At 36.7% G+C, this 22,441-nt stretch overlaps 1 protein-coding gene across 1 annotated transcript in view; it reads left to right on the top strand.

Annotated features, from left to right (window-relative positions):
* The window catches only part of bbs9 (Bardet-Biedl syndrome 9), a 150,928-nt gene that overhangs the window by 1,723 nt on the left and 126,764 nt on the right, over window positions 1-22,441 (top strand). Inside the window, exons 2-8 of the mRNA XM_088929628.1 lie at window positions 39-189; window positions 5,184-5,248; window positions 5,570-5,683; window positions 9,813-9,987; window positions 11,770-11,854; window positions 13,039-13,222; window positions 17,354-17,483. Coding sequence (XP_088785754.1) covers window positions 39-189; window positions 5,184-5,248; window positions 5,570-5,683; window positions 9,813-9,987; window positions 11,770-11,854; window positions 13,039-13,222; window positions 17,354-17,483 — 904 coding nt within the window. The remainder of the gene's footprint in view (window positions 1-38; window positions 190-5,183; window positions 5,249-5,569; window positions 5,684-9,812; window positions 9,988-11,769; window positions 11,855-13,038; window positions 13,223-17,353; window positions 17,484-22,441) is intronic.

The raw sequence follows: 22,441 nt of genomic DNA, 5'->3' as shown, positions 1-22,441 counted from the left end.
CGGGTTGCTCATCGGACCTGCTGCTGTTTTCTGCACAGATAAGATTGTGGTTGGGAGCTACATGGGACTGCTGCGCGTTTTCTCCCCTCATCCGTCCAAGCCTGGAGAAACCCTGCAGCCCGAAGAGCAGCTTCTGGAGGTGCAGCTCCGAGACCCTGTCATACAGGTGGAAGTGGGCAAATTCGTTTCGTAAGTGTTGTACTGCTCCCTTTGCAAAGAAGAGAGAAATGCAGGCATATAGCATGCAACAGCTTTTACTGAAAGAGTTTTATTGAAAAATGCTTTTTATTGAAAAATGCTGTTCATTTTAATATGCGTCTACTTTTAAAATATGATTTATTTTAAATACAATGTCTGAAAATAATTGGTGCAGCAGAGCATAGGTGACAGATTTGTTGTGATTACCTTCCAGCCGTTTTTGAGGAAAACGACTTTTAAACTGGGATGAGAGAGAAATTGAAGCTGTGCATATGGCCGGTTTCAGTGCCATGTTGCTGTTATGACAGTCACAAAATACTCTTTACAAATCCTGTGTGTAATGCTGTGCAATCTGATTGTAGAACAGCTGACAGTCGTGCAAGCAGATTATTCTCTATTTGGATCATGCTAGGTCACTGAATATTGAATGCTCACTACTACTGATTACATGTGCATTACATATTCCATAGTAAAGATACTAAAAAATACATGGATATATTTTATTATTTTATTCTTCAGTAATCCAAAATGTTATGATGTTACCAATTTAGCTAATATGTTACATTCACATTTCAAATTAAACAGTAACCTTAAACCTCTCTAGCCCTAACAAGATCAGATGAGTCTGAACTTTGGGAAATAGTATTCCCACCTCTGGGCACTTTTGTGGTTGTTCGCAGCAGATGCATTATTGTGAAGCGATCATCTTGGATAGGCGGAATGAGCTCAGGTGGCAGAGGCAGTCTGTTCCATTCCTCTTACTGGGACTGGCGAACATGCGCATCATCCAACAGTGTGGCGCAGATGTTCAGCTTGGATAAAGAGGGCATAACTGTCACATTCTCCTCTCGCAAGAAGGCTGTTGTTATACGGGTGGTATGTGTACGTGCAGTATAGACTGGCAGCACGAAAGCATTCATGAAAATCAAGCATGGTATATGTTGATCTTTATGTGGTATCGTGACTCGGCTCCCAGGTCATGTCCTTTCATTGATGGACCGTGTTTGGTTGTCATGTTAGAATCAAAATTGCTTTCACTACTAAAAGTTATTTCCCGTTTCCAGCAAATCGTCCTCAAGATAGTGATAGAGTTGTGCTACTTTTGTTGTTGTTTATTCTGGCCAAGGAAGGTAGCCAGTTGCAAGCACTGTAGTTTCTCAGTACACAGTAGCAGCACAGGCCTAAAGTAGTGTTTTGTTGTGCCCATACAACCAATGTGATTAAAGGCTTTGCAGGCTCATTTCACAAATAAATGAGAAGATACATAGGTATGATCATTTTTTCCCCTGGGAAACATATCGCATTACAGATCAAATATAGTCATGAAATTATTTAAGATGAGTATGTATAATATTTTCTTTGTTTCTTTATGAGAGTTTAAAAGCCATGCAGTGCCTGCTTTGCATTCATAGATGACTGTGCTTGACAGTATTATGTTCTCATCAGTTTACGTACAGTACAACATATTTTTGATTCACAGTTTCTGGCCCATGTAAGACTACTTGTATGTACTCATTATAGGGGAATACTTTAATTTTTAATCCGGCAACGGCTCCCCTCTTCACCAAGTACGCCCGTATCTCTTTCTTTTTCCTCTAAATGGTTCCAAACCTTAGCACCATGTTTAAAATTTGTGATGCTTAGCAATTGTGAAATAATTATTTGACCTTTTTCTCGTGTAGATGCAAACAAAAAGCAAATTATAATTGGCTTCAGAAGGAATGTTTTATTCCTGTTACCCCTGTATCTGTTAATGGAACTGATATTAAAACAGTAAATGAATATAAATACTTTGGCACTATTATTGACTTGGACTGCCAATATGGAAGCAAGGAATCTGAGGATGCAACAAAGGTTGTATTTACTAAGGATTGTTAATGTATAAAGCATACTGTTGATGCTTTTTTTTTATAAGAGTTTTATTCATAGCTTTCTAACGTTTTCCTTGCGCAACAAAAATAAGTTGAACAAAATGATCAGGACTGGCGCATTCTTGGAGTTAATAACGTGTAATGGAGTGACATATTATTAATCTTGCACATAAAATCCTAGATGACCCCTCTCATTCACTCTTTTTAGAATATACTCTCCTACCCTCTGGAAGGAGGTACCAGACACCCCGTATAGAGACAAAGAGAGCATTTACTTGTTTATACATAAAAGCTAATTTTACAAGCTAATTAAAAAACAGATAATCTTATGGTGCTGGAAAGGGTCTGATTGAGTTGTTGAATGTTGTTTTGTATTATGGTATTGTAATGTTGTTGAATTATTGTCAGATATGTTATATGATTATGAGCTCTTGATGTGCAAGGAGAATTCCCCTAGGGGCAGTAAAGATTAATTCAGTTCCATTTAAAATGTAATCTTCCATTTTGTTTCTCCATCTCCTGCTGTAAATGACCACCACAGACCGTTTTTCCAGTCCTCTTATCTGGTGATTTCCTGGTTTCGACGTTTATTGTGGTTCCAGGAATGGCTTACCCTAAATTACTGGCATTTTACCTCTTACTTCAGAAAGAGACCCTCTTAAAATGTCTTTTTGAAGATTTTAAAAGAATGTTTAGTAATTGTGCCGCTGAAGCAGCTAGAGAATGTGTGAATGGATTATTAGTAATTCTATTTTTGTATGTTTTTTGTCTTCGGTTTCCCTTGTTAAAGAATGTTAAAGTGAGGAGCCTGTCTTTAGATGTCCCTGGGTTTCCTTACTATTAATTTGTGGGAACTGAGACATCACAACGAAAATAAAGCATTAGACTAAACCTTTTTCTTTTTTACACCTTTCTGTGGCTAATTAAAAGCAAACGTTAACCTCAGTCTTGTAAGAAACCTTACCTGACTGAAGAGTGCATGTGCTCCAAATTACAGTCCTATCTGTATATGTGTTAAACACTCACACATACACACAATGATGACCAATTCACTATATCAAACAGGGCAATTCTTTTTCACTGTACTAATCTATAATATTTACTTCTTAAGGAAGGCTTAGGTTTTTCCCTAGTTTGGGCATCTTCTATTCATTTGACCTTTTTCCGTCTCTGAGAATAATGCTACAGCTTCTATAAATAGAAAATAATTACTCTTGAGGTACCGGTTGTATTTAAAAGTAATTTATACGATAAATAACCAATTAAATCTACTGTATAACTGATATACTGAACATGTTTCCCTTCACTTTAATGGCCTGTAATTACCGAGCTTTATTAAAAAAAATAAATCTTACATTGATTTAAGATAAGCACAAATAAGGGATATAGAGAATGGCATAAATCACCCTGATAAATTAAAGCCTAGGCAGTGACTAGTTTCAGTCATGTATTACAATTATGGAAATGAATGCAATTTTTAACCTAATCCAAAGATCACAATCCATTATAAGATCTGAAGCCTCATAGCTTGTCTCAATTCTAATTCTGTTTTTTTACGGTTTGGAAGTAGTCTGTCATAGAGTACAATATTTCAATCCAGTGTTTTCTGGATTGTGTTATGTGATTGCATAGCTGCAGTATAAAAAATAGGTGAAGACATTATAACACTTCAAATGTTGTGAAGTTTCATCTAGATGTTTGTTAATTGAACCTAGTATTTGAGCCTAAACTGGGTTGAGAAGCATGAATTTGATATAAAGAAGCTTGTCCTAGTCTGCATCCTTAATTAATTCCCTTTTAGTTTTCAATAGGGGACCCCTTCCTCTATTGAACAAGTTTTACTTGTTTCAGTAGTCCTCTGTGTTCACCCTATCTAAACCCTTTAGGATTGTAAGGAAATGTTCCTTCAGTCTCCTTCCTTCTAGACTGAAGAGGTTTGTTTAGCTTCTTTAACCTGTCTGGAAATTCCTATTGTTCTTTTTTGAACTCCTATGTGTGTATTATCCTGAACAGATATATAATAACTTGAAGTAGTTCAGGTGGGGAGCTGCGTCAGCATGCGTAGGCTGCAAAGGAACAAGTAATAGGTTTATTCCATGCTGAAAAGACGAGAGAGAAAACGCAACGTTTCGGCCGTGGAGCCTTCTTCAGGTGTGTGAACACATAATAATCTGAACACATCGTTCTAAATAGTGTTACTAGTGCTTTGTAAAGCTTGAGAACACTATAACTTCCACTGGTATTTGAGGCTAATGTTCTTCTGTGTGCGGATCACTTCAAACTTATCAACATAAAATTTCATTTGCTCACCTTCTTACTGCTTGATTGTCTTTCTGTAATTCCCTTACTACTCTTTGGGTTTGTTTTTCTATCACATGCAACTTACCTTTTTTACTGTCATAATCTAAATTATTGTTATAGCATCGGGAACAGCAACAGGCCCAACTCCATGGTACACCACCTCTTACCTCTTAGCACCTCTTGAGAGTTCACGCCATTTAAGATGATGTGCTGTTTTCTGTTAACCAGTTCACTACGGATGCCTGTGTCTTTTAATATGAAAATGACGCTTTTATGATGCTCCTCCATTTTAGCCATCTGCTCCCTTTCGTGGGGTGGTCTTCCTAGAGCCAGCAGAGAGTACCTTTTTTAAAGCAGTTTTTGTATTGTTTTGTATTTTCTTTTTTGTCTGTCTGTTAAATGTTTTTGATTGCAATCTTAGTTTAAAGTATGAATTGCATGGAAATGGGAATAGCATTTTTTGTTGAAAAATGTTTTTTCCATATTATACCATAAGATGGGATACAAAAGGATGTGTACTCTCTGCGCCTACACTTTGCTATTGTATGTAGAAAATGAATATAAAATAAAAATAAATAGTATAAAAAGTGTAGTAATTGCAATTTAAATCTTTACACTGAATGATTATTTTAAAGCATATGTGTAAACTGGAGTAATGACTTTTAGTTTCATTTTATAACAATGACTTGATTTGTTGTATTGAATTATTGGGCGAATTATAGGGAGTGATTATCAGTAATGTGAAGGAACTCTTTTGATTTTGGTGCAGTGACCATCTGTCTCCTCGACTTAAATGTGCTTTATTCTCCCCAGATGTTCAGATCTGCTTCATCTGGCTGTGTTACACCCTAGAAAATTGTCAGTCTATGCTGTTGCAGGTAAGACTATATAGCTCATTCTTAATACAAATGTGTTCGTTGAAGAATCACATTTGTTTTACATGCATTCTTATTCAAATTCACAATTTCAGGCATGTCTGTATAAAAAATCAATACGTATTTCATTGTGAGCATATTTTGGAACCAATTGACAGACATTTCGGCAATTTTTCAAAAACTTTAATTTGATATAAGTTTTTTAAATGTCAGCTTATTTATATAGAATATAAATTATATACTGTACCTCATTTTTAAAATATGAATTTGTATTTATGCTTTTTAAACTGTTTCATTTTTTTTCTTTTCAATATGCAATTGTAGCAACTGCAGGCAATGTAGAACATGGGATCCAATACCAATTAAGACTTGTGTATGAACACAATCTTCAGAGAATTGCCTGTAACATGGCATATGGTCCCTTTGGTGGAGTTACAGGTATGTTCATTATTTCAAGCAATAGAACAGTGAGTTAAGACTTCTCAGATCCCAGTGTTTTGAAAACGGGTCATGCATCTCCCAGTGAGGTCCTAGGCAGAGAGAAACACAACATAAACTATTTTTGACTTAAGCTGAAGGCATGTTTAACACCTAAAGGTAATGCAAATACATACATGTAATAAAACATTTTTGTCTATATTGGTATATAGTTGAATTAGTTATATGTTAGCACTCAAGACCTTGATATTAAATGTAGCTATAAGGTCTAAAGATACCACTCATCTTTAGATGTGTACACAGAAGGTACACAGTGTACCTTCTGTGTACCAGCTTTTGTGCTCAGTTTCTGGCTTTTGTAATCGTGCCTCCATATGCTGATACATGAATGTGAGGCAAGCAACGGGAAATATTCCATCCCAAAGAAAGAAAACATTGCAATTTTTATAGTAAACTGCTCATTTCCAGTAACCCAGAGACATGCCAGTTTGCGTATTTATAATTTCACTTCTTTTACATGAGAATGAGGGTTTTTTGTGGAAGGTTTGTATTTTTCTGTCAGGCATGACAGGAACATGGTTTTCTGCCTGTAAGTTGAATATTTCAACAATAAAGCCTTTATTTTATGTTCTGTGCCATTTGAGTGTCAAACAGATTTTCTTTAAATAGGCTGATCTTAGTTTTGATATTACTTTTTTATTAGAAAAGATTTTAGGACTAAAGTCATTGCTTTTCTTGGATTCTGGTTATGCCACTCATGGCAATTTTATACTGCTAAATGATCACAGAAAAGTGGTAGATAGTAAAACTAAAGCGAAATTAATTCCAGAAATCGCAGGCCTTGAAATTAGAAACAGGTTATTATACTGTTCCTTGGCCAGCTTGTTCTAAAATAAGTACAAGCTATAAATATGAAGGAAAATATTATCTCTTACTTAGCCCACACACAGAGTTTGTTTAAAATGTATTGAGACTCTTAGAAAAGTTGGAATGCAGAAATCATATCTGAAAACTCACAGCTAAAGTCTTTACTGCAACTTACTGAAGTGTTCTTGAGCATTTTACTCTCAGTAGATTTTCTTTACATGATCTTTTAAATTGTCTTTCAGATGATATTTTTTTACAAAATCTAATATACATGGAATTTGACTCTGAAACTACTTAACATAAATTACCCATTTCTAAAAAGCCTGTTATTTTGGAAGCTTTTACATTGAATGTCTAATCCTGCTTTTATTAAATATCTTAAAATATTATGTCAGAATGAAAGTTAAAATTGTTGTCCATTATATTTAATCATAAATTCTAAAGCGTTTTTAATGTTATACAAAATTCACATCCATTTGTTATTTGCATATACAATTGAGGTTCAACACATCTCATCTTAAAAATGGCATCATTAAAATGATTGAAAACTGACATGAATTGTAAGGTGTTTACATGTACAGTAATTAAATGTACTGTACATTGTACCTAAAGTATCCAATGTAAATACAAAGAACCACAAGGTGGCAGTGTAAGCACTGCTGTGTGTAGGAATTTCTCTAGAAAAATGCTTTTGGTTACTTTTAAAATACAGTATGTGCTGTATGTGAAGACAGCAACGATGTATTCTTATACTACACAAAAACGTGTATAATTCTTGTAGTGTGCAGTCACAGTTAATTGATTAGAATGTTTGAATTATCACTGTTGTGTTTATAAGGATGTCACATAGGGAAGATTAACACTTTGTAGGATGTGTAAGAGCTGGCACTTTGGAGTCAGTAGACCAGGGTCTTGCAGTAGTAAGCAGTATGTATAAGAGGAGACAATTAGGCGTAGTAAGACTTGTGGAGGTTAAGGTAACTACTGTCTTTGAAGCCTTTGTTATTGTTTTGTGATTTTGGGTTGCAGTTTTATTGTGGAATAACAGCTGAGCTGTTCTGACTGTTATAAAGAGGGCAGTCACAAGTTTAGCTAGAGTTCAGCAGGACCAGGGTTTGTGTTCTTTCATTGGCAGCATCTTGTATCTGGAAAACTCTTCATTATTGCCCGGTAACCACCTGGACTTCTGCGTACTGTAACACTAGTGTTGGATTGGAGTTTGTGTGAAGGTCTCCTGAGCCATGCTACCTCAGCTGGTGATCTTTCAGAAATAATGCATTCATTCTACAATTGCAAAGTATGCGTCATATTGTAAAGTACGTTATTAACCCTGCTTATCATTATTAAATTGTTAAAAACTAAAAAGCCAAAAAAAGACCTTCTAAGGGTATTTAGTAAGAACAGCTCAGAAATGAGAAGATTAACATTATTATACAGACCCATTACTTCATTTGTTAAAGCACTGTAGAATAGCATAAAGCAGGAAAGAAATGAATTCATATGGAAAAGTACATGTGAGAAACTACTTCATTTTTAAGCACTTTAGATACTCATTGGTTTGAAAATATTGTTTTTTTGAAAATATTGGTTTAATATTTTCACAATTGGTATGAAAATATGAAAAGTCATCTTTACTTTGTTCAGTTTGTCTCATGTTGGTATTTGGCTGTTTTACTGCCAGATCGATTATTAATACAGTGTGCACTAATTATTAGTAGCTTTTAACTTTCCTGTGCTTTTGTGTAAGGTAAGGAAACTTAGTTAGGTCTAAGTTTCACGTGAAATGATAGTTCATAAGGGCTTGCTTAGCTACAGGGTGGCCCAGTCCAAGTCCTGATATAGCAGTGTTCTTTGTTTTAGAGGGGTTGCTGGTGGAATGCCACGACACACATTGAATGAAATCTGTCTGGTGTAATATTACATTCAATGTTATAGAAGAGGGCGTTACACCATAATCAGAAGCTAGGAACGGCTGATCCCAGGGAGAGGTATCTAAGGAACCACAAATCAGTTTGATTTTGAACAAAATATCTAACCATAGATGGCACTGATAATAGAAGTGGATGCAGACATCTTTTAGGCCTGTCCTGTAGACAAATAAACGACCAAAACACACTTGCAAGACCACCAATAAATAACCTGTATTTAAGGATAGGCTTTTAGAAAATAGTTTCATTCTGGACTGTGTGGCTAACTGACTTGCACTTTGCCGTTTTTCTTCTGGGATACTTTAGTACATGTGGATTAGAATACTGCTTAACATACATGTATGTTGGTTCTTAAAGGGGCATATACTTTTTTAAATTCTGATTCTAATTTTTTTGTGGAATAAACGCAGCACATGAATGGGAGCCGTTCTTACAGTAAAATAGTTGGCAGTCACACACACGGCTGTGGAAGGAAGTTTTGTGAAACATGTAAGCTTATTTGCTTTAGCTTTGTTGATGTTCAGTTTCCTTATTCAAAACCACATATCTGCGTTAACACTTAAAACCAAGAAGTTTCCCTTAAATAACATTAACATGCTCATCAAGCAACAGAATCCATCTGTTATTGAACCGTCTAGAATGTATTTATGTGCACTATTGTTTTTTGTACATTATTTTTATTCATCAGGCCACTCTACTTCAGTAGCACTTAGATCTAAAAAAGGAATAAGAAAATATATATTTTTTTATATGCGTGGAAAAATACAAAAATTATAACTCAGGACAGCAGCAAATAGTGTGATTAAAATGTGCTTACTTTGAAAATGTTAGTAGAGTGGAAATTCTTTTACAACTGTGCAAAAACACTTTTTAATGGAGTTTGATGTTCATGATGCTTTCAACATTTCGTGCATGATATCTGTGACTAGAAATATTTCTAACTGGCTCCCTGATATTCATGGCAGAGGACATTTACGGACTCCCATGTCACTTGATCTCGATCCAGCTAAAAGTGCGATTGATTTTTACCTGTTAGGATACCTGAAATATCAATTATTCTAGGACGAGCTTTGCCTTTTTGAGGAAGTAAAAGCATAAATTGATCAACACGTATTTGCCTGTCATATTTCAGAGGGCACTGCATAATGTAACTTTTTCTCTTGTGCAATGTGTTAAGACAAGAAAGCAGTTTCAAAGGTCCACTGAAACATTCTGTGTTCAATTAAGTAATTGGGAGCTCATTTGGAATAGAAGCCAGAAACGACTGGGCAGCTAGGCATCTAAGATTACAAATCAATATAATAAGTCAAATAAATGTGTTTCTGTTTCTTGAGGTCACCACTTTATTTGCATACAGTCCATGGATGGGATGCTGATGTTCTTTGAGCAGGAAAGCTACGTGTTTGGCAGGTTTCTGCCCGGTTTCCTCCTGCCGGGTCCGCTGAGCTACTGTGCTCGCACTGACGCCTTCATCACGGTTTCCTCCACGAGACAAGTTGAAAGCTACAAGTACGTATATTCAATAGGTATTAAGAGAAAAATAAACATGATTTATAAAAATATCAGAGAGCATTTGTCAGTTAATCCTTACATCATGTTTGAGGTATGTTGGTTGGGGTTTCCTTTCGTCTGTGGGACTCTGACAAGTTGCCTTTCAGTACTTTACCATCAATAGTTCTTTTTTTGTACTGTGTGGGAAACTGGTCCGAAGACTATATATTATATCATTTAATATAGCGGGACTTAGAGAGAGAGAGCAAAGAGGTTATTATGTCCAGTGTTATTTCCTTGCTACTTACTGTAGTAGGATCAGTTTCTTAAGATCATGTCTTTAAATACTTATGTGGTGAAGAAAATGGTTTGCCATTTTCATTTTTAAGCCAAGAACCACATCCGCAATATTTAAGATTAAACAGAAAGCAAGAAGCTAAGACCGGTAAAAATAGCGATATTGCATACTGCATAATGCAAACTCACTGTTATCATATCCTTGGGTATTTCTACAGCTGAGCTGCATTAGAGACGTGATAAGGGAAAGTTTTCACTTTCTAATTAAAATTCCACTCTGATGCATGTGTTCTCAAACTGTTTATTTTTTGAGTTGTAAATCTTTGTTTTAACAATAATAAAGGTAGCATTTTATTTAAAACACGTGGGATATCAAGATATGTCTACCCAGATCAATATGAGGCAGCAAATCCTTAGGCTGGAATTTAAATAAGCACCATAAGAATGCTTATATAGGAACTCTGACTTGTTTTAGCCATAGATTGGCTGATCATTCAAATTCTTGGTGGATCTGCACAGCTAAATTTTGAAATGGATAGAGTGCAAGCAAGGAGAAGTCCAGTCCTTGAAGCGTGAGGATATTCTGGTTTTCATTCCACCTCCATTTTATTTATTTTTTAAATCTGGAGCTGTTTTGATGAGTGCATTCTTCAAGGTACATATTTCAATAAATGTACAGTAAATGTGTAAAAAGTTATCACATCAAAAGAAATGTGTTAGGTCTTATTATTTATGTAACAACGGGTAACAATTATTTAAAATAAGCCATATTCTAATAAGTATATGTACACATACTGTATTTTTTAAGATTAACAACATTTTGTTTCTGCTGAACATTTTGAATGTAATCTCTTTTATGTGAGGTAATATGGAGTTGTAATGTATGAATGCACTGTTTCAAATATATACCTTCCATATAAATAGGGTTCTTCTGTTTCTCCTAGCAGGAAGTATTAACAGTGTTGAGTGATACTCCATTCCTATTCATACCATCCGTCACGGCACCCATCCAGTTAAATTACTTCCTGATTATGATTGTTGAAATGAAATTAAATTGCAATTTCAGTAATCATTCTGTACCTGATGTTTGAAAATGTATCCTGTATCGAATATTTTAAGAGTGCAGTTTGCACAGTATGTGCGGTGTAGAGTGGGCATGGTGGCATGATAGTTGTGCTGCCGTCTAACAGCTCTTGTGTCCTGGGCTCATAAGAAACGAGGTTAAAAACAAGAAGAAGCCAAATGGCCCATTTCAGCCATTTGGTATTTAGTAGCTAATTAATCCTATGACCTCGTCTAGCTGTTTCCCAAAGACAGAACTCTAGGATTATAAAACACAATTTAAGCCCTTACCATCAGCCTGTTTTAGATTAGCCTCCTCACACCGTTTCTTATAAAGTCACAATTGTTTTGAAATGTAATGTATGTTAACTTGGGTAATTGTTATGGAGGAAACGCGTTTTTAAGTCTTGGTATTTAGAAACACATTTTCGTTTGGCACAGGTACCAAACACTTGCCGTTGCCACAGATGCTGATACCAGGCAAGAATCAGAACAGCAAAAAGTTGGCTCAGGGAAAAGACTGGTGGTAAGTGTGGCTTATAAATCTGATCAGACACTCGGGCAGGACAGCAAAGCTTTTGGCACGGAAACCTTTTATCGGTGTTCTCCAGAATGTGTCTGATGTACAAATAGGAATTGTACTATAATATTTAAAATGATTTTATTAATGATTAAAATAATAACTCCTTATGGGCACTTTTAATGCAACATTATCAACTTGTCTTGAATTTTCTCTGTCTTAGCAAGGGGCTCCAGGACCCATAGATACAAAGTATAATAGACCCCCCCCCCCACCCAACCACATTTTGCAATAGCTGAAATGTGGTTGGGGGGTTATGACACCTTTTGTATGACATTGACCATGTTCCTAAAGCTAACCTTTAGTTTCATTTGTCTGCGAGACATGGTCCCCGATATCATTTAGATGTAGTTTTGAAAAGAGTCTCTTCAGAAGAGGCTTCCTCCTTGCAGTCTGGACATGGGGGCCTCATTCATGCAGGCTGTGTTGAATGGTAGTTTTCCACACTTTGTATCCCGAAGAGGCTAGTTTGTGTTGGAGATCTCCAGCAGTTGCCTTTGGATTTATGGCTGCCTCCCAAGCCAAGCCTTAACCTACCTAGCTGATCCTGTTTGACCTCTCAGCAACCAATTATGGAGCCCTGTATCCAGGAACAGGAACTATCTAGCCTAAAGACCCTGCCTAGATGCTCTCCCTGTTCGTCTTACCATAACTGGATTTCATCCCACCCAGCAACTGGAGACTCTACTCCCACCTGAGTTCTCCCACCTCCTTTCTGTCCTCTGGAAACACAGTGAACTAATCTTGCTTTTGCCTACCTGGTTTTCCCTTCTGTACGAATGGATCAGATTGGACCTGATGGAAATTGCTTTTCCTGTGTTGCTTTAAATCTTTGAGGCTGTCAGCATTGTCACTTTAGCCATGTCTGCCCTTATCTTCAGTGATGTACCAGGGGCATGTGCAAGAATAATAGGTCTCTTGTGAGGCCACATTTATCAGTCTTCTTTCCTGTAGTACAGGACAGCCAGAAGGTGCCTGTTTGAATACAGTCTTCTGGAATCTCTTCTGGATCTCACCCTCTTGTGGTATTTTGGTTGGGCAATATAAATGTATAAATGCAATATAAATGTAGACATACTGTATGTGTAGTTAAATGCCATTTTTATTGAACCCCTTATGTTTTTCAATAGGCAGACTGGACTCTAATGATTGGAGAACAGGCTCTGGATATATGCATTCCTTCCTTTAATCACTCAGCTTCCACAATATTTGTCTTGGGAGAGAGGAACTTATACTGTTTGAAGGACAACGGTCAGATCCTCTTCATGAAGAAACTGGAGTACAATCCAAGTTGCTTCCTTCCATATGCGTCAGGTGTGTAACACTGCATGTATTTTCAGGTGCAAGTTAAAAAAACTGTTTATATCATGCTTTTCAGGTGATATAAATAAACCCAAAGAGGTTTTTTTTATGAAAATGTAGGTTTTGAACTTTTCACTGTTGTTTTTAACCTCATTGAGTTGTTTATTCATTGTACTGTGGCTCCTATTTATTTTACATTTTTGCTCCAGATTTTCTTCTCTCAGTTTGGAGTGTTCAGATTCATATTTAAGCCTATCATTGATGGTAAACACATTAAAGCAAAGAGATAGCAGAAATGAGAACTATTTATTACTCTTCTAATTAAGCCAGGCACTGTGCGGTCACAGTAATTACTTAACATAAATTTGAAGATCCCCTGTTATTGAATTTAATTGCTGTATGATTTTCAGCACACAGCTTTCCATTTTAAGCCCAATAAGGTCCAGAATTCAGTTTAAAATACCATTTTAGTCCTGATCTAGGGCTTTCAACAAAATTTTAATATTTAATTTCTTAAATATCATCTATATGTTCTCCATGTTGTAAGATGCCAAAGACACATCTTACATTTTGTTATATACTAGGCATCAAAAAAGTTGAGCACTCTCTGCATGTACCTTTTTTAGCAAGATTACATTCAGCAAGCAAGTTTGATCATTCATGACTGGCTATGATAAGCTGATTGATAACTGATTTTGCACGAACACTAAATCACTTCATTAGTGAGAGATTTGATTGAGCATACTGTAGGTGGTGAGATTTTTTTTTAACTTGTTGAATGTCAAGTCTGTTAAAAATCAAGAAAAAAGGCAGAAATATAACCATTATGCCTTGCTTATTGGTATGATACTTTTGCGTCATCGGTATGTTGGAGGCAAGACTGATTCATTGTGCCGGTGCTCACTGTCTGCATTGTTAACAGCCAGCAATTTCTAACTGCGCAAGATATTTACAGCCAAATGCCATCTGTCAATGATAGGCCACAATCTGGGAGACCGCGAGCCACGACACTTTGCAAAGTTCTGCATATAATTATGCTTCATTTTCATGATTTTCACACTGACCAGAACAACTTGCTCATCAGCAGTTTGACTGTGAGGAGGCAGCTAAACCGTCACCGTCGGTAGGTCAGGCTGTGGCATAGTGTTCACCAATGTTCATTGATGCATCAGAATGAGGTGGTGTGAGCAACACCTTAGCTGAACTCTTCAGCAGTTTAACCACGTCCCCTTCAGCGATGTTTAGGTTTCAGGCCTGTATGCTAGTTGTTGTGTACTATGGAACATCCATCCATCTTCTAGCTGCTACGTCTAAACAGGGTTATGGAGGAGCCGGAGCCTATCCTGGCAAGCACTGGGAGCAAGGCAGGATACACCCTGGATGGGATGCCAGACCATCGCAGGGCGCACATAAGCACAAACACCCGCACACCCACAGTAGGCCTAATTTTCTCAGAAGCCAGTTAATCCAGGTGGAACTTGGGGCCCCAGAGCAGCAATAATGCTCACCGCTATGCTCCCATGCTGCCTGTACTGCAGAATGTCCCAGTTGAGATTTAGGCAGGAGTCTAGTTTCTGCACTGCTTGTGGTTAGTTGATGGCAACCTGATTGCATGGTGCTACACGACATTGAGTGCTTTCTGGGACATCCCTAGCTATCATTCCTGTAGGCTTATTGTGACCTGACAAAGTTTTAGCAGGACAACATGTGCTCACACTGCATTTGTCATAATGGCTTTCTTCTGAGATAAGAATGTGATAGTTATGCTACAGACAAACTCTTGCCAGACTTGAGCACCTTTGAACTTTTGCAAAATGAACTGGGACAACATATGGCATTTGAGTATTCAGAGACCGGTGAACAGGACTTGCTCATCTGGTTTCTTTGAGAGGAGTGGGCCAGAATTTCACAAGACAGCATTTTTGTATTGCTTCCAATGGTGGTCACACGCTATTAACTTGTGACTTACACAGCAGACACCTGTTGATGACAAATGTTTATCAGCATAATAAATTTACCTATGTGATGCCTGGTCAATAAAATGTCAGTATTCTTGCTACAAACAAGACAGTCCTTTTTCTGATATCCTGATACCTGTGCATCTTATGTAGTTATATGTACAAAGTGTATTTGATGCTCCCTATATACAGTCTATATACACTCTCACATAACAATCATTATTATTCACACATGTTCTTGAAGGACAGTCTTTGGTTGCTGAGGTTACAGAACCAATATGTGATTTTTAAAGTTTCTTTTCAGATATACTCCTTTTTAAAAAAAATAGAAACAGATTGATTCAGATAGCTGTCCTTTTTAGCAAAATTAAAGTGAATCCTGTATCCAGCTATAGAATTACAAAACTGTGAAAACCATAAAGTTTAGATTTTAATCACAGAGTATTTTAATGGTTTTAAAGTGATTTGTAACATGTGTGAATACAGGCAGTGTGATGGATTGCTTCTCCATAGCTGTCCTTTCCCATTCATAACAGAAAACATTACGTGCAAATATTTGAAGCAAAAAAAGTAATTATTTTAGTTATAGACTTTGGTCATTGAAAGCATATTTAGAAATTGAAATTAGAAATCCTCTTCCTATAACCACAATCTGGAGGTTGCTTTAAACGTCTTTGTGCCGCTCATGTTTGCTAAGTGCAAGTGTATTTTTACTAGTCATTCTGCGGCATTCATAATATTTAGCAGGTTCCTACAATCCCAAAAGAATGTCGCTTGCATGTCTGTCTTAGTTCTTTACAGAGAGTGATAATGACTAAGTTTATCCGCGCTTTATAATCATGCATGTTTCTGGCAAGATCTTCTTAAGGTGAAGTGGAATTGTCAAACCTATACCATATGTCAGATAGATATTATTACCGTTTGACCACAGAAGTAGAGTCAAACAAAAGATGGTGGCAATAGCTCTCTGTAATTCCATTTGAGGAGACTTTAAAAAGTACGCTGTTCTTTTAAGTGGTATGAATAGCCGCTACCACCTGTCATTTACAGTCATGTCAGTGTGAGCTTGCACACCAGGCCTTTAGATCTTACCACAATTGCAGGCTTTGATAGCAGTAAATTCAGTATCAGGTTCATGGTCTTCATTATGACGGATTGTGAAAATATAGCTCATTCATCTTCCAGTGTGTCAAGAATTACTAGAATCTGCATTAATCAACAGTACTAGACTGGGAAGAGTTTATTGGCGTGATGTATAGGTTTGTAAATGTGTGCATCATGCACACCACCAGTGGATAGCAGATAACCAAGGACATTTCATTATTTAGTCTTTTTAGTCTTTATACATGCTGCCTTTTTATTTTTTTAAACCTAGTCGTGGGTTTTTAACTGCTTGCAAGAAGGAGGGGAGTGTGGTGTCTGTTTCATGGTTTGTTTGTTTTTCTCCTCTTCTACAGCTTTATTGATTTAAATAATGATTGGCCAGGGTGTGAGGTGTACTAGGAATGGTGGTGTGCTACTGAGTGTAACAGTATGCCATTGTAAATCAATGCCCAATGGCATTTCATAAATATATCTTCAGATTGAATTACAAAGGTTCTCCCTTTAAAGGTTGTCTGAAACCATCCTCCATCTTTATCCCTTCCTCCATTGCTAAGTTTCCCATCATTTAACAATGAAGGCTGACATGTACTGTACCTGTCTCATGCATTTTACTTCAGTGTTTTTTTCGTGGTTGTATTAAATTCATGATATCACAATAAAACACTTTAGACAAATTAACGAGCATGGGTTAACAGTATTGGACAAAATTGTGTACAAATATTTAAATCATGATATTGTTTTGCAGACTTCTTTCTCCTAACCCCCTTAATTCCCCACTGAATCAGTGGTTATTATACCGAGAGTTTTCAGAACGCAGAGCTCTTCAGGAACACATCTAACTTGTCATAGCAGAATTGAGTGCACAAATAAAATTACAAAGTTGGGCAGCATCATGAAGGAACTGTTTTGTAACTAAAAAAGACAAAAAAAAATTATTATCTTGAGCTGCACGTGTTTTTCTCAGACATACTGCATTAATTCCATATGTTGAGAACAAAGCTGATAATGCACCTCCTGTAAATATAAATGTCAAAGTTATCAGAATTAACGCGTGTTAAGCCTGTTTGTTTTTGTGCTCCAGTCTCCGAAGGAACGACAAACAGCCTGGTTGGTAACCACAACAACATGCTGCTGGTGTATCAGGATGTGACTCTGAAATGGGCGGCCCAGCTCTCTCATGTGCCTGTAGCCATCCGAGTGGCCAACTTCCAGTGAGTAGAACACACAGCGGCCAAAATAAGTGTCACCTTGGCTGCCTACCAACTGTACTTGAGCTGCTCATCTTTGAGAACACGTTGTATGCCTAATTCCCTTTTACTGCCAGGATGGAGATTAAAGGGTTATATTTCTTTTCCATGTGTCATCCAGCAGCAATCTCGATGGGACCAGGTTAGACCAAGTTTTTCTTTCCAATAAAGGTGAAAGCATAAACTTTCAAACATATCTGGCGACTTTAGAAGTAGATTACTTGCAATTTAGGCCGTGGAAATACCTAATCCATAAATTTGAATTTAAATTCTTTGTAAATCATCCACATGTGGATTTGTGGCTGCGTATTATAATGTACTCAGAATTACACAGTTAATGAAGTACAGACTATCCTCTGTTTGCTGCTGTTAGCTGTAGTAACAGTACTGAAGAGTTGCTTGTGCAAAGTTTTCAATAACTTAAAAAAGGATTAACATAATTTAAGCATTGCTATATGTATAAACTGCTAACAGAGGTAGCAACATTTAGATAATGAACAAAATTGTCAATGCCAGTCAAGTCTTTTTATGGGCCAATTGAGGAAAATTAAAAACAAAGCATTACACAGCTTGTTCTTATACTGAAGTGTATAGAAATGTGAAATAAATGTGATGTAATGCATTCACATCTCTTATGTTGCAGAATTTACTGAAAGAAACAATTATCTTAAGTATTACCTTTATTGTTTTAAAAATCTAATGTCAGAAATACCTCAATTCAAACCTTTTTCTGGTTCCACAGTCAGGTATGTTTCATAATATAACGCAGTATTTATAATACTGTGGTTTTTAAAATTGATCTTGATGATGGTCAGTGACTTTCTCTGGTATTGATGGGATTTTAGACCAGATAACATTGAGTGTGCCATTCTATACAAGGTCCCAACAAGCACATGGTTTTTATACCCTTAAAATGGACTGTTTATTTAGATTCTTTCTGATCTGATAACACTTATAACTAAAGGATTGGGGAAGCGAAAATTGTCTGAAGGAGATTTCTCCATTCTTGTTCTTCATGGATGAGCTGTTCCCTTTCCCAGCTCTGTTTACCTTTACCCATAATATTACTTACACTTTAAAGAGCAAATCTGTCATCGCTGGCTAAATGAGGTTTTTGTTATAGTTCAGGACTCCTTCCATTGAGCAGAGCCTGCGACTTCATCAGTTTACATCTCTTGCGAATTCCCGTCTGCCAAAACGCGACTGAAAACACAATGCCGAAAAACTGAGCATTCTGCTCCAGCCTGCATTATCTGATAGCGCTGTCGTCTGTTCATCCACGGCAAGATGAACTTAAAAACAGAGTAAGCACATTGAGTGCTCTTGCCTTGTTTTGCTTTCAGGTACATCCCTTCTTGTGGTAAAGGAAAGCCGTGTAGGTAGTTAAACTGATGGCACCTCAGATGACCTTTCGCTAAAGACATTTTGTGATCTTCAGCTGAAAGGGAGTTTATTTTATCACTTTTTGGTGTGAGGTTAGGTTAAGCCCTTTTTTTCATTAGTAGTTTCCAGTTTCCTTTCGGTACAGAATCCACTCCTCCAATGTAGAAAGCTCTTTTTTTTTTCCAGTGGTGATGATCTGAAACCTAATTCCAGGGCTTAGATTTCTTTTTCTTTTCACCGTTATTCTTACCTTGGTGCTTGTCCGTATCATAGGCCTACAGTACAGAAATTCATTTTAACAGCTTTAAGAAAAAATAGGAATTATGCTTAGGTATACTGTTAAATAAGATTCAGTGTTCGTCCACTTATTGATAAAACCTGAAAGCAGAAAATAACGAGGTTATAATGCAGAAAGCAGAAAATAATTCTTGTTTCCCTTCGCCTTCGACTTTTTTTTATTTTGCGTCATTTGAAAGTAAAGTAGGTTATTGTTGAATCTTCAGACAAGACTTGCAGCTTGGATACTGTATGTGAGGAACTGTAAGGCTGTGCTGCAGATAAGGATAGTCGGGGAGCAGCGTGAAAAGTAAGAGGAGAAATAATTGTCCATATGCAGCAGTGCAGGAAGAGGAAAGGGATGAAGAAAGTAAACTTTGGTGTGATAAGGCAAATGAAGCTCAAAACAGCTCCAGAGTGCAGCATTAGTTTATAGATTATTATGTAGTTTTATAAATGATTTGCTGCACTTCTTTACAAGATTTGTCCTGGCTGGATACGTGCTTTTTTTTTGCAGTCCCTGATCAGCCTTTAGTGAAGTCTTGGGGTTTAACTTAATTTCAGATTAGGGATTTATGACGTTTGTGTCAGTTTTACGTCTGCGTTTCATTGTTTGTTTTTTTTCCAGTTTCCACTCTGCTGGGGCGCCAGAGCCTATCCTGGCAAGCATAGGAAATTATGAATACATTAAATGTTCTCAGCTTAAACAGCTTAATTTTCATGTGGAGGGCCGGAATAGGTTTGTGTATAACAGATAACAACACCTTTCTTATAAGAAATCATCACGCAAATTCGCAGCTGTCATCATTCAGCACCAGGTTTACCACCAGAAATCAGACTCTTTGGTCTAACTATATGAAATTGGCATAGGTGACAACACACTGAGCAAAAAGATCATGATTATTGAAATACAAGCGTGTGTTAAAGATTGTTATGAGCTGGCGCAGACTGTAATAAATAATAGTAATAATAATTGCTTACACTTATATAGCACATTTCTGGACACTCCACTCAAAGCGCTTTATAGGTAATGGGGATCCCCTCCACCAACACCAATGTGCAATGTGCATAATGTTTTTTTTTAATTGATGTCCTTCTTGTTAGTAATTCCTGCAATAATTGGTACATTTAAAACATTGATTGCACACCTCCAGAATCATGGCAAATTTCTGATTAAATGGAAAACTATAAAACAAGCAAACAGTAACACCGGTAGTTTTGCCCTTTTAATGTGGAATTTGCAGGAAAGGTAATCTGCAGTGTAACAGACGCAGGGCAGCCGAAACCATGCGTGTTGCTAACACTCTTATTCTGAAGTGTGCCGCGCACAGGAGGTCAGAACTGTCAGCTGACGTTCGGACATGACTTCCACTGACACCACCGCGCCTCGCAGGTAGCCACGCTAACGCATGACGCTAAATTAACTAAAAATATTGGATAAATAAATCCTGAGACACAAAAAGTAGATGCATACAAAGTAGTTTACATTTTATAGGTGGGAAGGGGGTTGTGATGTATTGCCATTTATTGTTTTTGTTGGAAAGAATACCGTCAGTAACAACTCTCTATCCCTGACAATATTATGCCCTCTCTGGTGATAATGGCTAAAACAGCCCAGGTTTAGTCTTCAGTAATCTGGAATCAAGGCAGGGCTGACGCTTCTACACGAGACTTTGAAACAAGGCCCACCATTCACAGCTCTCATCGTGGTTTCTGCTGTATATATCCACTGTCATACCCATCCTCATACTCATCTGCTCTTGCGGGTGTTTATAATTCTGTTCTGCATATGGGAGTGTAAAGATGAGTGTAAAGTTGAGAAGTTATATTTATTGCAGCTTGGTGGCAGCAGTAAGTGGTTTTCGGTTTCCCATTTTGATTTCAGCCTGGTTGGAGTCCACATTTCTTGTAATTAAATATTGGGTATATGAACTGCTGGACAAGAATATAGCACATTTATTTCCCTGTTGAGTGTTAAGTTTGCTGAGAAACACTGGAGAATATTGTGTGAAATGGCTGCCTAGATAGATGGCCAGTTGGCCAGATGGACAAGACATCTGGACTGCCTGTGTCTAGTCCCAGAAGAGAGCTGCCAGGAGCAGTGTGTAGGGCTGCCTGGTCACTCTTTTTATGGCAGCAAATAAAAGTAACAGATTGATTAGTTCTGGGGGCCACAGTGAAGGAATTTGTAAGACTATAAAATTCCTTACATCTAGGGAAAAGGAAAGAAAGGTATTTTGTAAGATACCCATATTCTGATCTGTCATAATGCATTTGCTAAAATCCTTCAAGGAATTCCTCTATAGCCATAGCTATGGTTACCATATAACTTCAGAGCGAAAATGTCTTTATTACTGTCACTGTAGCTTTGCCTTCAATGCTATTTGATTTCAAATTTATTTGGCTTTTTCGGCTAGGACTATACCATTAGATGTTGCTTGACCCAGCTGTATAAGCAGATACAATGTAGACCTAGATTGTACTAACATGCTGCCAACAACTTTTGCCAAGTTAAATAAAAAGTATATTGGAGGAAAGTGTGCACGCAACATACTGTAAGTTTTATAAAATACTGAAAGAAAGGAGCTTCCTAATAATACGTTTGTAAGCACTTTTTGAAAACCTAAAAAATACTTTGCAAAGAAACACTCCTCACAAATTTTATAGAAAAATCATAGAGTATACTAACCTTTTAAGAAAATCTACTTAAGCCATCTTAGAGTAATAAAAATTAAATGTTAATTACACAGTTAAATCATATAGTAAGATTGACCTAAATTGCTGTTAAATTGTGGGTATATGGAGGTATATGGAAGATTCTAGGAGTAACTGCTAAAAATGGGGACATGAGAATTTCTTTATTTAACCATCAGAATCTCAACAATCAACTAGCCAGTGACCTAGATTCAAAGATTTTTATTATTTAAAAATCTGTTATTAAGACAAAGATATTACCTTTTAGAGAAATACATAGGCATTGCAACATGATGTTGCTTTCTGCTGAAATACCAATTGTAAATGGTCATCCATACAAGTTATTGAAAGCATTGGGTTATTGCATATAAATAACCTAAAATATGGCAGTATGGCTGCTTCTGAAATTTTCTTTAAAAAATAGAATGTTTTAATGTTAAATGGAGTTCAGTCTTGCATAATGACAAATTTGACCAAAAAATGTGTTGATGGATATTAATATTTTTGTACTGCTTTGTATATTTTGTGATTTTCTGACTTCCTGACTTATTAAAAAAAGTAGTAAATGA

Source organism: Atractosteus spatula, chromosome 12 (genome assembly GCF_055471065.1).
Source record: "Atractosteus spatula isolate fAtrSpa1 chromosome 12, fAtrSpa1.hap1, whole genome shotgun sequence".
Taxonomy (NCBI): domain Eukaryota; kingdom Metazoa; phylum Chordata; class Actinopteri; order Semionotiformes; family Lepisosteidae; genus Atractosteus; species Atractosteus spatula.
Note: the sequence above shows the minus strand (reverse complement) of the source record. Positions and strands in the feature narration are given on the sequence as shown.